General features: G+C 43.7%; 1 protein-coding gene across 1 annotated transcript; it reads right to left on the bottom strand.

The window, feature by feature from the left end:
- Positions 1-414: 414 nt before the first annotated feature.
- Positions 415-11,649, bottom strand: eppk1 (epiplakin 1). The gene is made up of 2 exons (XM_084484893.1): positions 11,510-11,649; positions 415-8,030 (listed from the first exon to the last, which is right to left on the bottom strand). The coding sequence occupies exon 2, from the start codon at positions 8,020-8,022 to the stop codon at positions 598-600; it is 7,425 nt and encodes a 2,474-aa protein (XP_084341019.1). The 5' UTR covers positions 8,023-8,030; positions 11,510-11,649; the 3' UTR covers positions 415-597.
- Between the last annotated feature and the right edge of the window lie 102 nt (positions 11,650-11,751).

Here is an 11,751-nt window from a genome sequence, read left to right as displayed (position 1 = left end):
TATTTATACAGCTGCGGGAGTCGCAAACGGCAACAATCACTTTCTCCTCCAAGCTGCGGTTCACACGTTTCAATGTGCGGTGTGAACACACAGTTAGGCTCTTACTCTAACGTCTACAAAATAATAAAGGATAAGTTCTCAGTTCGCTTATGGCAAATATTTTAAAAGACAAGGTTAGACACACAAGCGAGAATCTGAACGTTGTTAAATTAGCCACTATTTAATTTTTTTTGCTAATTTTGAACCCCTAACAACGATCTTTAATATTGAACAAAAAACATTCTAGAAGTTCTGGGATTTAGTTTGAGTTGACGTATGGTTATAAAACTCATCCCATCTGACATGACATTAAAGGTTTCTTAAAGTGTTGCATCTAGACAACATACCAAATCACATTAATAGACAAACAAAAAAAGGGTTTTACATTTTATTTTAAACACTGTTGTATATAACGGTTTACATTTATTTCTCAGCAAGCATTATCAATGTAAGGTAAAAAAAAAGAATAGGTTTGTCAGAAATCATTTGCATATTTAATTAATTATTAAACATTATTAGCAAGATAGAAAAAGAAGGTCAAGGGAGATGATTAAGTATTTACTTGTTCAAGGGCAGCAGACTCAGCCCTGTTCTTGGATCTCTGATGCATCTCTCCACCAGTTTGAGATAGGTGAGGTTCTCATGTGTGTTTGGGTCAAAAAAGCCCTTGGTGTCATCATCAGGATCAGACAGGATCTGGTTCATTTCCACATCAAAGTACCCTCTTTGGTAGGCAACCTCTACTGGCACTCTGTGGCTGTGCACTGGGTCTATGATGCCCCCTGTAGCGATTTGTGCTTCAAGGAGACGAATTCCATGGTCCTTTACAATGAGGTCCTTCTGCAAGGCCTGGAACAAAGAAATTATGTTTCCAGTGTAGGGGTCCTTGTATCCAGTCACTCCTCTTTCAGCTGAAAGCAGTTTCTGTTTCCAGTCATGGCCAATCACACCTTGAGTTGCAGCTTCTTCTACTGAGAGCTTCTTGTTATTCACTGGGTCTATGATGAAGCCAGTGGCTGCTTGGGCCTCAAGCAGGACCAGGGAGGTTCCAGGGGTGAGCAGACCCTTGGACTTTGCCTGGTAGATGCTCATGGTTTCTTTGTTGGACTGAAGGTACACCCCTGCAATACTGTTGGTTCCCACCAAGTACTGGCGCACAGAGTCCATCTCGCTGACCTCTGTCACAGTGACCTTTCCTGTGTTGAGGTCTTCAAAGAGCTTCTTGTCAATGATTTTAGATTCCAGGAGCTCAGTGGCACTGACGTCTTTTCTGATTCCATGGAAGGCGTTACTGTGAGTGGAATTGGTAACTGTGGTTGTGGTGATGGTGGTTTTGGTGCTGCTTGCATTTGAGTCAATTTCTGGAGGTTTGCAATATACCACTGAGGTCATAGTGGTTGTTGTGGTCTGCTGCTGAATGATGGTGACTATGATCTCCAGGAAGCGTTCAATGTTGATGGCTCCAGACTTGTACTGCTGGACCAGATCCCTCCTTTCCTCTTCAGTGATGTACTTGGAGTACAGAAGTTCCCACAGAGAAACAGTCTTTCCTTGGTATTTTCCTCCAGCTCGTGTCGTTGTTGTTGCTTTCAGAATGAGTTTTGTTGCCTCATCAACAAAAAAGTAAAACTCTCCCTTCTTTGCAATGACCAGAAGACTCAACCCTGTTCTTGGATCTCTGATGCATCGCTCCACCAGCTGGAGATAGGTGAGGTTCTCATGAGTGTTTGGGTCAAAAAAGCCCTTGGTGTCATCATCAGGATCAGACAGGATCTGGTTCATTTCCACATCAAAGTACCCTCTTTGGTAGGCAACCTCTACTGGAACTCTGTGGCTGTGCACTGGGTCTATGATGCCCCCTGTAGCGATTTGTGCTTCAAGGAGACGAATTCCATGATCTTTTACAATGAGGTCCTTCTGCAAGGCCTGGAACAAAGAAATGGTCTTATCAGTGTAAGGATCCGTGTATCCAGTCACTGCTCTTTCAGCTGAAAGCAGTTTCTTTTTCCAGTCATGGCCAATCACTCCTTGAGCTGCGGCTTCTTCTACAGAGAGTTTCTTGTTATTCACTGGGTCTATGATGAAGCCAGTGGCAGCTTGGGCCTCAAGCAGGACCAGGGAGGTTCCAGGGGTGAGCAGACCCTTGGACTTGGCTTGGTGGATGCTCATGGTTTCTTGGTTGGACTGAAGGTACACCCCTGCAATACTGTTGGTTCCCACCAAGTACTGGTGCACAGAGTCCATCTCGCTGACCTCTGTCACAGTGACCTTTCCTGTGTTGAGGTCTTCAAAGAGCTTCTTGTCAATGATTTTAGATTCCAGGAGCTCATTGGCACTGACGTCCTTTCTGATTCCATGGAAGGCGTTACTGTGAGTGGACTTGGTAGCTGTGGTTGTGGTGATTGTGGTTTTGGTGATGCTTGCATTTGAGTCAATTTCTGGAGGTGTGCAATACACCATTGAGGATGTTGTGGTTGTGTCGGTCTGCTGCTGAATGGTGGTGAGTATGATCTCCAGGAAGCGTTCAATGTTGATGGCTCCAGACTTGTACTGCTGGACCAGCTCCCTCCTTTCCTCTTCAGTGATGTACTTGGAGTACAGAAGCTCCCACAGAGAAACAGTTTTTCTTTGGTATTTTCCTCCAGCCCGGGTCGTTGTGGTCGATTTCAGAATGAGTTTTGTTGCCTCATCAACAAAAAAGTAAAACTGTCCCTTCTTCGCAATGACCAGCAGACTCAAATCTGTGACAGGGTCTCTGAAGCATCTCTCGAGCAGCTGGAGATAGGTGAGGTTCTCATGCGTGTTTGGGTCGAAGAAGCCTTTGGTGTCATCGTCAGTATCAGACAGGATCTGATTCATTTTCTCATCAAAGTACCCTCTTTGGTAGGCAACCTCTACTGGCACTCTGTGGCTGTGCACTGGGTCTATGATGCCCCCTGTAGCGATTTGTGCTTCAAGGAGACGAACTCCATGCTCCTTTACAATCAGGTCCTTCTGCAAGGCCTGGAACAAAGAAATTATGTTTCCAGTGTAGGGGTCCTTGTATCCAGTCACTGCCCTTTCAGCTGAAAGCAGTTTCTTTTTCCATTCAGCGCCAACCACACCTTGAGCTACAGCTTCATCTACTGACATTTTCTTGTTGCTTAATGGGTCGATGATGAAGCCAGTGGCTGCTTGAGCTTCAAGAAGTACAAGGGATGTTCCAGGGGTCAGCAGTCCTTTAGACTTGGCCTCATATATGCTCATTACTTTTTTGGTTGATTCAACCCTGACACCAGCTATACAGTTGGTGGCCCCAAGGTACTTCTGAATGGATTCCATTTTATTGATAGTCTCTTCAGTGAGTTCTCCTTGTACAATTTGCGTGAAGAGATCTTTTGAGATAATTTTTGATTCATAAAGTTCACTGGCGGAGACCTGCTTCCTTAGTCCTTTAAACTTCTTTTCCTTGGACGTCACCTCAATTATGATTGTGGTGACAATTTCAATGATCTGCTCCATCTTCATGGCTCCTGACCTGTACTGCTGAAGTAACTGCTCCCTTTTTTGTTTTGAAATGTATTCCGACAACAACACCTCCCACAAAGTCCAACTCTTGCCTTGAAGCTTTCCTGCATCTACGGTCATTGTACAGTTCTGGAATGCAAGCTCGGTCTGGTTGTCAGTATGAAACTCACGTGACCCTTCTTCATGGATGGGTAGAAGAAGGAGCCCAGTCTCAGGGTCTTTCTCACAGCTCTTTTTCAATTCGAGATAAGTGACCGCTGCCTTCGTGTTTGGGTCAAAGAAGGCCTTTGTTTGGTCATTGAGGGAAGACAGAGTTTGATTCATTTCCTCACTAAAGTACCCCTTTTTCATTGCAACGTGAAGAGGTATCCGGTGACTCTGAATTGGGTCGATAATTCCGCCGGTTCCCATTTGCGCATCCAGAAGTCGAATGCCCTGGCTTTTCGTGACCAGGTCTTTGCCCATTGCTTCAAAGAGAGAGATTTTAGCGCCTGTGAAAGGGTCTGCATAGCCTGTCACAGCCTGCTCGGCTGAGAGCAATTGCTCATGTAAATCTGCACCGACACATTTCTCCCTTGCTGCTTCCTTAACAGTATAGCATTTAGCTTTGACTGGGTCAATGATGAACCCTGTTGCAGCCTGGGCTTCCAGCAAAATAAGCGCAGCAGCTGCTGTCAACAGCCCTTGTTCTCTTGCCTCATAGATGCTCAAGGTCTTCTTGGATGGGTGACTCATAATCCCAGCAATGCTTCCAGTTCCTTTCAGGTATTTCTGAACTGAGTCACGTTTAGAGACCTCTTCAAGAGTAAGTGTGCCTTCCTCCAAACAACTAAATGTCTTTACATCAATGATGTCACATTCCAGGAACTGTTTGGCAAATACCGGTTTTCTGAGGCCCATTACAGTCTTGTGAGTTTCAGCCTGTTCCAGTTTTGTAATGGTGCTAATCACTGTGGTGGTTATGCTCTGTGTGGTTGTTTTCTTTGTCCTATATTTTGCTATTAATTCCCCCCGCTGATCCTCTGTGAAATATCCTGAATGGATCAACTCCCAAAGGGAAATATTTCTTCCTGAGTAAAGGCCCACTGATATGGTCACAAGGGTTTTTTCAAACACTTGCCGGATTTCTTCATCAGTATAGGTTTCCACTTTTGTTCCTGCAGATGTGGCTTTTTCATTCAATGGCAATAGAAACAGGCCTGTTTCTGTATCTTTGACACATTTGCCTAACATTTCCATGTATGTCAGATTTGCTTTGGTGGTCGGGTCAAAAAAGCCTTTAGTGTCATCACTAGGGTCTTTCAGGATCTGGTTCAGCTCCGAGTCGAAGTATCCCTCTCTGTATGCAATGTTGAGGGGTAAGTGAAGGCACCTTAAGGGGTCAATGATGCCGCCTGTGGCTATCTGGGCCTCGAGCAAACGGATGCCATGTTCCTTTACAATCAGATCCTTTTTCAATGCCTGGAAAAGGGAGATTTTTTTGTCGGTGTATGGATCTTTGTAGCCTGTCACAGCTCTTTCAGCAGATAGGAGCTTTTCATACATGTGTGGACTTATGAGCTTGTCTTGTAAAGCCTGTGCCACTGTACATTTCTGGTTATTTGTGGGATCTACAATGAATCCTGTGGCGGCTTGGGCCTCGAGAAGACACAGTGCAGTACCCGGTGTTATGAAGCCCTTCTTCTGGGCTTCATAAATGCTTAACTTCTGGTTAGATGGCTGTAGGATCAGGCCAGCGACGCAGCTTTTTCCTTGAAGGTAAGTTCTGACACTCTCCATCTTCATTACATCACTTCCTGTTAGTGTCCCCTCTAGCAAACCATTGTAGGTTGAATTATCCACAATATCCAGTCCCAAGAGATCCACAACCGAGACCTTTCCTCTGAGACCTTCAAAATTCAGCTCCGCTTGCTGTTTCAATTCCCTGCTCTCGACAATCTCCAAAATGGTGACAGTGATCTGTTCCAAAGTCATCTTTCGTGACTTGTAGAGCTTGAAAAGTTCCTGTCTTTTGTCCTCTGAGAGATATTCTGAATTGATGAGATCCCACAGTGTCGTCTGCTTGCCACGGAATCTGCCATACTTTACAGTGACCATCGTGCTTCTGAAGATCTCCCGAAGGGTATCATCAATGTTGATCTTATGAACTTTACCTTTGAGGGGCAGAAGACACAATCCTGTGCTTGGATCTGTAACACATCTGGCCATGAGCTGCAGGTAAGTCAGATTTTCATGGGTGTTTGGGTCAAAGAATCCTTTGGTGTCATCACTGGGATCTTCTAGGACCTGATTCATTTCCTCGTCGAACAGACCTCTCTTATAGGCCACCTGGACAGGAATGCGATGGCTGTTTATCGGGTCAATAATTCCGCCCGTTGCAATCTGTGCCTCGAGCAGACGAATTCCGTGCTCACGGATGATGAGGTCCTTCTTCATGGCTTGAAACAAGGAGATTATTTTGCCGTCAGATGGATCTTTGTACCCTGTGACGGCCCTCTCCGCTGAGCATAACTTTTGGTAAACGTCTGCTCCAATAATTCCGGCCTTCACAGACTTTTCCACTGAGAACTTCCTGTTACCAATGGGGTCGATGACAAACCCAGTTGCTGCCTGGGCCTCAAGCAGAATCATAGCTGTGCCCGGCATGAGCAATGCCTTCTTTCTGGCTTGGTAGATGGTCATGGTCTGAGAATTGGGAAGAACGACACCGGCAATGCTACTTTTCCCTTGCAAATACATGCTCACTGTCTCATCTTCTTTGAGCTTGTTCACTGAGATCTTTCCCTTTTCCAGCTCCTCCAGGTCCTTATCAGTGATGATATCTGCCTCGAGTAACTGCTTTCCGGTTACAGTTTCTCGGATTCCCTCAAAGACGACAGTAGTTGTTTTCACCGATTTCTCTATGATTTCCAGGACTGTCGTAGTGACCGTCTTGATCGTGAGTTTCCCCTGTTTGTACTTGTTGATGATTTCCTGCCTCTGGTTTTCATCAAAGTATTCTGACATCAGCAATTCCCACAGTGACACCATCATTCCCATGTATTTTCCACACGTCACGTTCACCATGGTCTGCTTCAGTTCCACTTTAGTGTGATAGTCGATGAAGCTGATATTCAACTGGTCTGATTTCCCAACAAGAGGAAGCAGGCAGAGCCCCGTGGCTGGGTCAATGACGCATCTCTCCATCAGCTGAAGATAGGTGAGATTGTCTTTGGTGTTTGGGTCAAAGAAGCCTTTGGTGTCGTCTCCAGAGTCTTCCAGGGTGGCATTCATGTCTTCCGTTAAAAAGCCCCTCTTGTAGGCCACTTCTACTGGAAGTCTGTGACTGTTGATCGGATCTATTATTCCACCGGTGGCAATCTGAGCCTCAAGCAAGCGTATCCCGTGCTCCTTCACCATTAGATCCTTTGATAGTGCTTGGAAAAGAGATATGGTCTCACCAGTATAAGGGTCTCTGTAACCTGTTACCGCTCGCTCGGCAGAGAGAAGCTTGGCATGGAATTCAGGACCAACAACTTTGTTCTTGATCGCTTCATCCACGCTGTACTTTCTGTTCTTCACAGGGTCAAACATGAATCCAGTGGCGGCTTGGGCTTCCAGGAGGACCAGCGCAGTTCCAGGCATCAGGATGCCCTGCTTCATGGCTTTATAGATACTCATCCGCTCATTGGTGGAGAACACTGCTACTCCAGAGATGCTCCCTTTCCCCTGCAGGAATTCCTTCACTGTCTCCATGAGCATGACGTCATGAGTTGTGGTCCTCCCCATCTGCAAGTCATCATAGGTTTCTTTGTCAATGATGTTGGATGCCAGGAGCTCAGAGGAGGACACACCCCTACGCAGACCTTTGAAGGTGATAAAGATTGGCAGAAGCACCATGTTGGTCTCAGGCTCGACCGTGCATTTCTTGAGGAGATGGCTGTAGTTGAGGTTTTCTTGTGAGTTTGGATTGTAGAAAACTTTGAGTTCTTCCATCTTGTTATTTAGCAGACCTTTCTCGTAGTAGCCCTTCTCAATTGCCGATTCCACCGCAATGCATTGCTTCTCGATCGGGTCGAAGAGACCATGTGTAGACATCTGCGCCTCCAGCAGTCTCAATCCATACTCCTTTGGTAGTAAATCCTTTTGGATCGCTTGGTATACAGAGATTGTTTCATTGGTGTAAGAGTCAACATAACCACTGACGGCTCTGCCTGCTGCCAGCAGTTTCTCTTTCATCTCAGGTCCAACTATTTGAGCTTTGATGGCCTCCTCCACAGTAAGTGTGCGATTGTTGACTGGGTCAAGAATACCTCCAGTGGCAGCTTGCGCCTCGAGCAGGGCTAGTGCAGTTCCAGGCTTGAGAAGACGCTTCTTCATGGCCTCATAGATGGTCTTCTTCTCCTTTGTCTTCTCCAGGAATATTCCTGCCACAGGGCAGTATTTGTGTTCAAAGTCATTTTGCTTCCCATTAGTAGCTTCACCTATGGGGGCCATTTTGACACCTGAGTCAATAAAAACAAAAAAGAAAGAAGTTAGAGTATGTATGGCCAAACCAACACATATTTACATGTACCTTATCCTAAATGCTCATCAGCATCTACTACAAATACTACTACAATAATACTACTACAATACCTTGCGAGGAAATGGAAAATCAAGAAAAATCCCAGGCAAGATGGTGGGCTAAAAGATGCAACAGGATCAAAAACCACAAATGTGAGTGTTTTCTATGTTAATAATCATTAAATAAATGATGATGAACACCACATTATCATTATGCCGTTTCAATGTTGCATAGACATTTTCTTTATAACAAGCACAATCACCAAACACTGGAGCACCAGGCCCGGCCGGTCGCAGAGCTCCGGGCCCGGCTGGTCACAGGGCTGCTCGGCAGGGGCTGGCGCTCCGCGGCCAGTGTTGGTTCATGACAGTACTGGACATATCGCCATGTCCCATTTCCCCCCTTTGATATCATTATCATTATTCTGTTTAATGTAGTGTAACATTTTCGTTATACATGGATAGCAAGCATAACAACAACATTGCTAATATGCGCTAATCGCTAGTTAGCGAACATGATAACTAGCAATCTTTACAACATGGATGATGGTTCATGACAGTAGGCTACTGGACATATTTCCATGTCCCAACAACAATGATATCCATATGTTCCATGTTCTAGGGACTCCAGGTTGAAGATAAGCTTTACTCCCTTACCAAGTAATGCAATAGTTAGTTTTAAAAATGCTTATTGGCCTCAAGAATGGTGGATCATGTGATGGTGTTTTTTTTACAAACAAGTGTCTTATTTCCTTTATTGGTAACACTTTATAATAACTATCCGTTATAACTAGTTAATAGATCATAAGTAAACTGCTAATTAATGAGTTATTAATGACTTGTTAAGTGTTTGTTAACAGTGTTTGTTAAGGATTTATAATGATGCTTTGTAGATAGTTAATAGATCATTAATAAACTGTTAGTTAATGAGTTATAAATGACTTGTTAACTGTATGTTAATGATTTATAACTATACCTTATAAATTAGTAATAGATATGTTAATATGTTATTGGGACGTTATTCTAAAGTTGCAACTATTCCTCATTTATTAACTGTTAGTAAATGAGGAATAGTTGCAACTTTAGAATAACGTCCCAATAACATATATAAACTATTAACTGATACTTAACAAGTCATTAGTAAGTAATTTACTAATAGCTTGTTCATGATCTATTACTAATTTATAAGGTATAGTTATAAATCATTAACATACAGTTAACAAGTCATTTATAACTCATTAACTAACAGTTTATTAATGATCTATTAACTATCTACAAAGCATCATTATAAATCCTTAACAAACACTGTTAACAAACACTTAACAAGTCATTAATAACTCATTAATTAACAGTTTACTTATGATCTATTAACTAATTATAACAGATAGTTATTATAAAGTGTTACCTTCTATCTATCATAACATGTGAAAGATATCTATCATCTATCTATCTATCTATCTATCTATTTATCTATCATAACATGTAAAATATATCAATCAATCAATCAATCAATCAATCAATCATAACATGTGGCCAGTCCTGCCATATAATTCCTTTTCATTTGTTATGTTTTCTTTCAGGAGATCATTGAGGCCGCTGCCAGCACAGAGCCCAGCCCTCCACCTCAGGCACCATCGCCTCCACCTCAGGCACCTCTTCTGCATTGGTAGCCCTAATCCCCAAAGAAAGATGAACCATCCACTGATGGTTTAAAACTGACCGTTTTTTGGGCCCCTTTGAAAAAGTTACTGCTAAAATGTGATTGTTAATGCCTTTTTGTAATGTGCAATATTACTTCCATCAAGGGGTAGGGGTAGGGTTGAGATTTTGGGGTAGGGCAATAATGGGATTGGGCCTAAGCATAGGCTTTTACTTCTGCTAGCATAACATAACAGGGAGTGTGTGAGTGAACATCTGAACACACAGTACAGTTTAGAAAAAACAAATGAAATCATTAAAAAATTGCTTCTGCAATGAGCAGACTAAACAGGAGCCAACACTGTGGAGTTTGAAGTTTAAGGCTGAGATCACATTGGATCGACATATCTTCTGAGATTTGCCAATGAGTCATTGGCAGATCTCAGAAGATATGTCGGTCCATTGTTCTGTTAATGGCTGTAATTATCTGTCTGGTCTTCCGGATGTAAATATTTGTTCAATACAACACACCTCCCTTCCTTAACACCTCATTAAAAATAGGTCATTGCCAATGACCTATTTTTATCAAGAGAAGTATCATCAGAAATGCATAAGCATGCACATAATGCACAATATTCTAAACCAACCCAATGTTTGTTGGGTGCAAACACAAACAACATCTGTGTGATCAGTGGCGGTTTTAGCTACGGGCGATACGGGCAGCCGCCCGGGGCGGCATTACAGGGGGGGGCGGCACGAGCAAACGAAAAAAAAAGATCCGCGCATCTTCTATTATCGATCATACTCCCCCCCCCCCTCAACAACTCCGTCAGCAACCCCGCCAGACCGCGATCGCCCCCCCCAACAACTTTCCGGGGGGGGGGGGGGGGGGCGCACGGAGGGGGTCTCGCCCGGGGCGCAATTCAATGTAGAACTGCTACTGTGTGTGATATTAATGTTTCAGTTACGATCAATTGGAAAACATCAAAATAGGAGTTGGATCATGAATATGCACTTTGTAAATGCACAAGCATCATAAAGGGTTATCCTCACATTGCTGAGCTCATTGTCGGTGTGCAGGCAAATAGGAAAGCATATCTTTTTATGATGGACCATAAACCCATCTGTGTATCTCTAGAAGAGGACGTTGTAAATGTAACATCTTTGACGCCTGCCCTCACAGTAGAGCCGCTGGTTCAAGGGTTACTCAGCAGTGCAAAAAAAAAAAAAAAGAGTTTGATGCGGAACGCAACATTCCAGTTAAAAAGGGAAATTAATGAATAAATAAAGGTGGGCATCAAGTTGAACCGTTACATAACTAAAGTCCCTGTAGTCTAATCGTTCCTTGTGTCAAGACTGTGTTTCTTAATTCAACAAAAGCCCCAGGTTGAGATCTGTTGTTAGTAGTGACAGAGAGCCGTCCCTGACCCGGTGGACTTGTTGCGTCCTCTCCGCCCAAGCGTTCACCCGTTGCACAGTATCAAGACTTGAGCACTACCACGACCTAATCACACAGGAATGTTTACTTTCCCTTTTTTATGGCAAGGGAGTTGGCGTTCTAGGATACACGCAACACCTACTACACATGCTCTTTTTCATGGAGTTTCCTTACTCTCTATCTGACCGTATACCTGATCGTGCCATTTGATTTAAACCAATCAAAGAATAATATAATACATTTTATTTGATGACATTTCATGAGACAACACAATAATGTGTTTCACCACAGCGATAAAAAAAAAGTTGGTTATAAACCACAGTCACTGAATGACACACTTACGTGTAGGTGGTGTGATGCAGAAACCGGTGCGTAAAGACGATGGCTTGAGTGGTGGTGGTGGTGGTGGTGTTACGTGCCAGGTAGCCCTGCGTCTCTCGGAGCTCGACTGACAGACAGCTCTTATAGAAAGTGTCAGAGGGGCTGTCCACCACTGGATCGAGTCAAACTGCTATTTCTTTCCACGGAAACCACGCCCACCTTCATAATACAGTAAAGACTCCAAGACAAGGTGGAGAGAAATC

This window comes from Micromesistius poutassou (assembly GCF_964030765.1).
Source record: "Micromesistius poutassou genome assembly, chromosome: 20".
Taxonomy (NCBI): Eukaryota; Metazoa; Chordata; class Actinopteri; order Gadiformes; family Gadidae; genus Micromesistius; species Micromesistius poutassou.
This window is presented reverse-complemented; position numbering and strand designations above follow the sequence as displayed.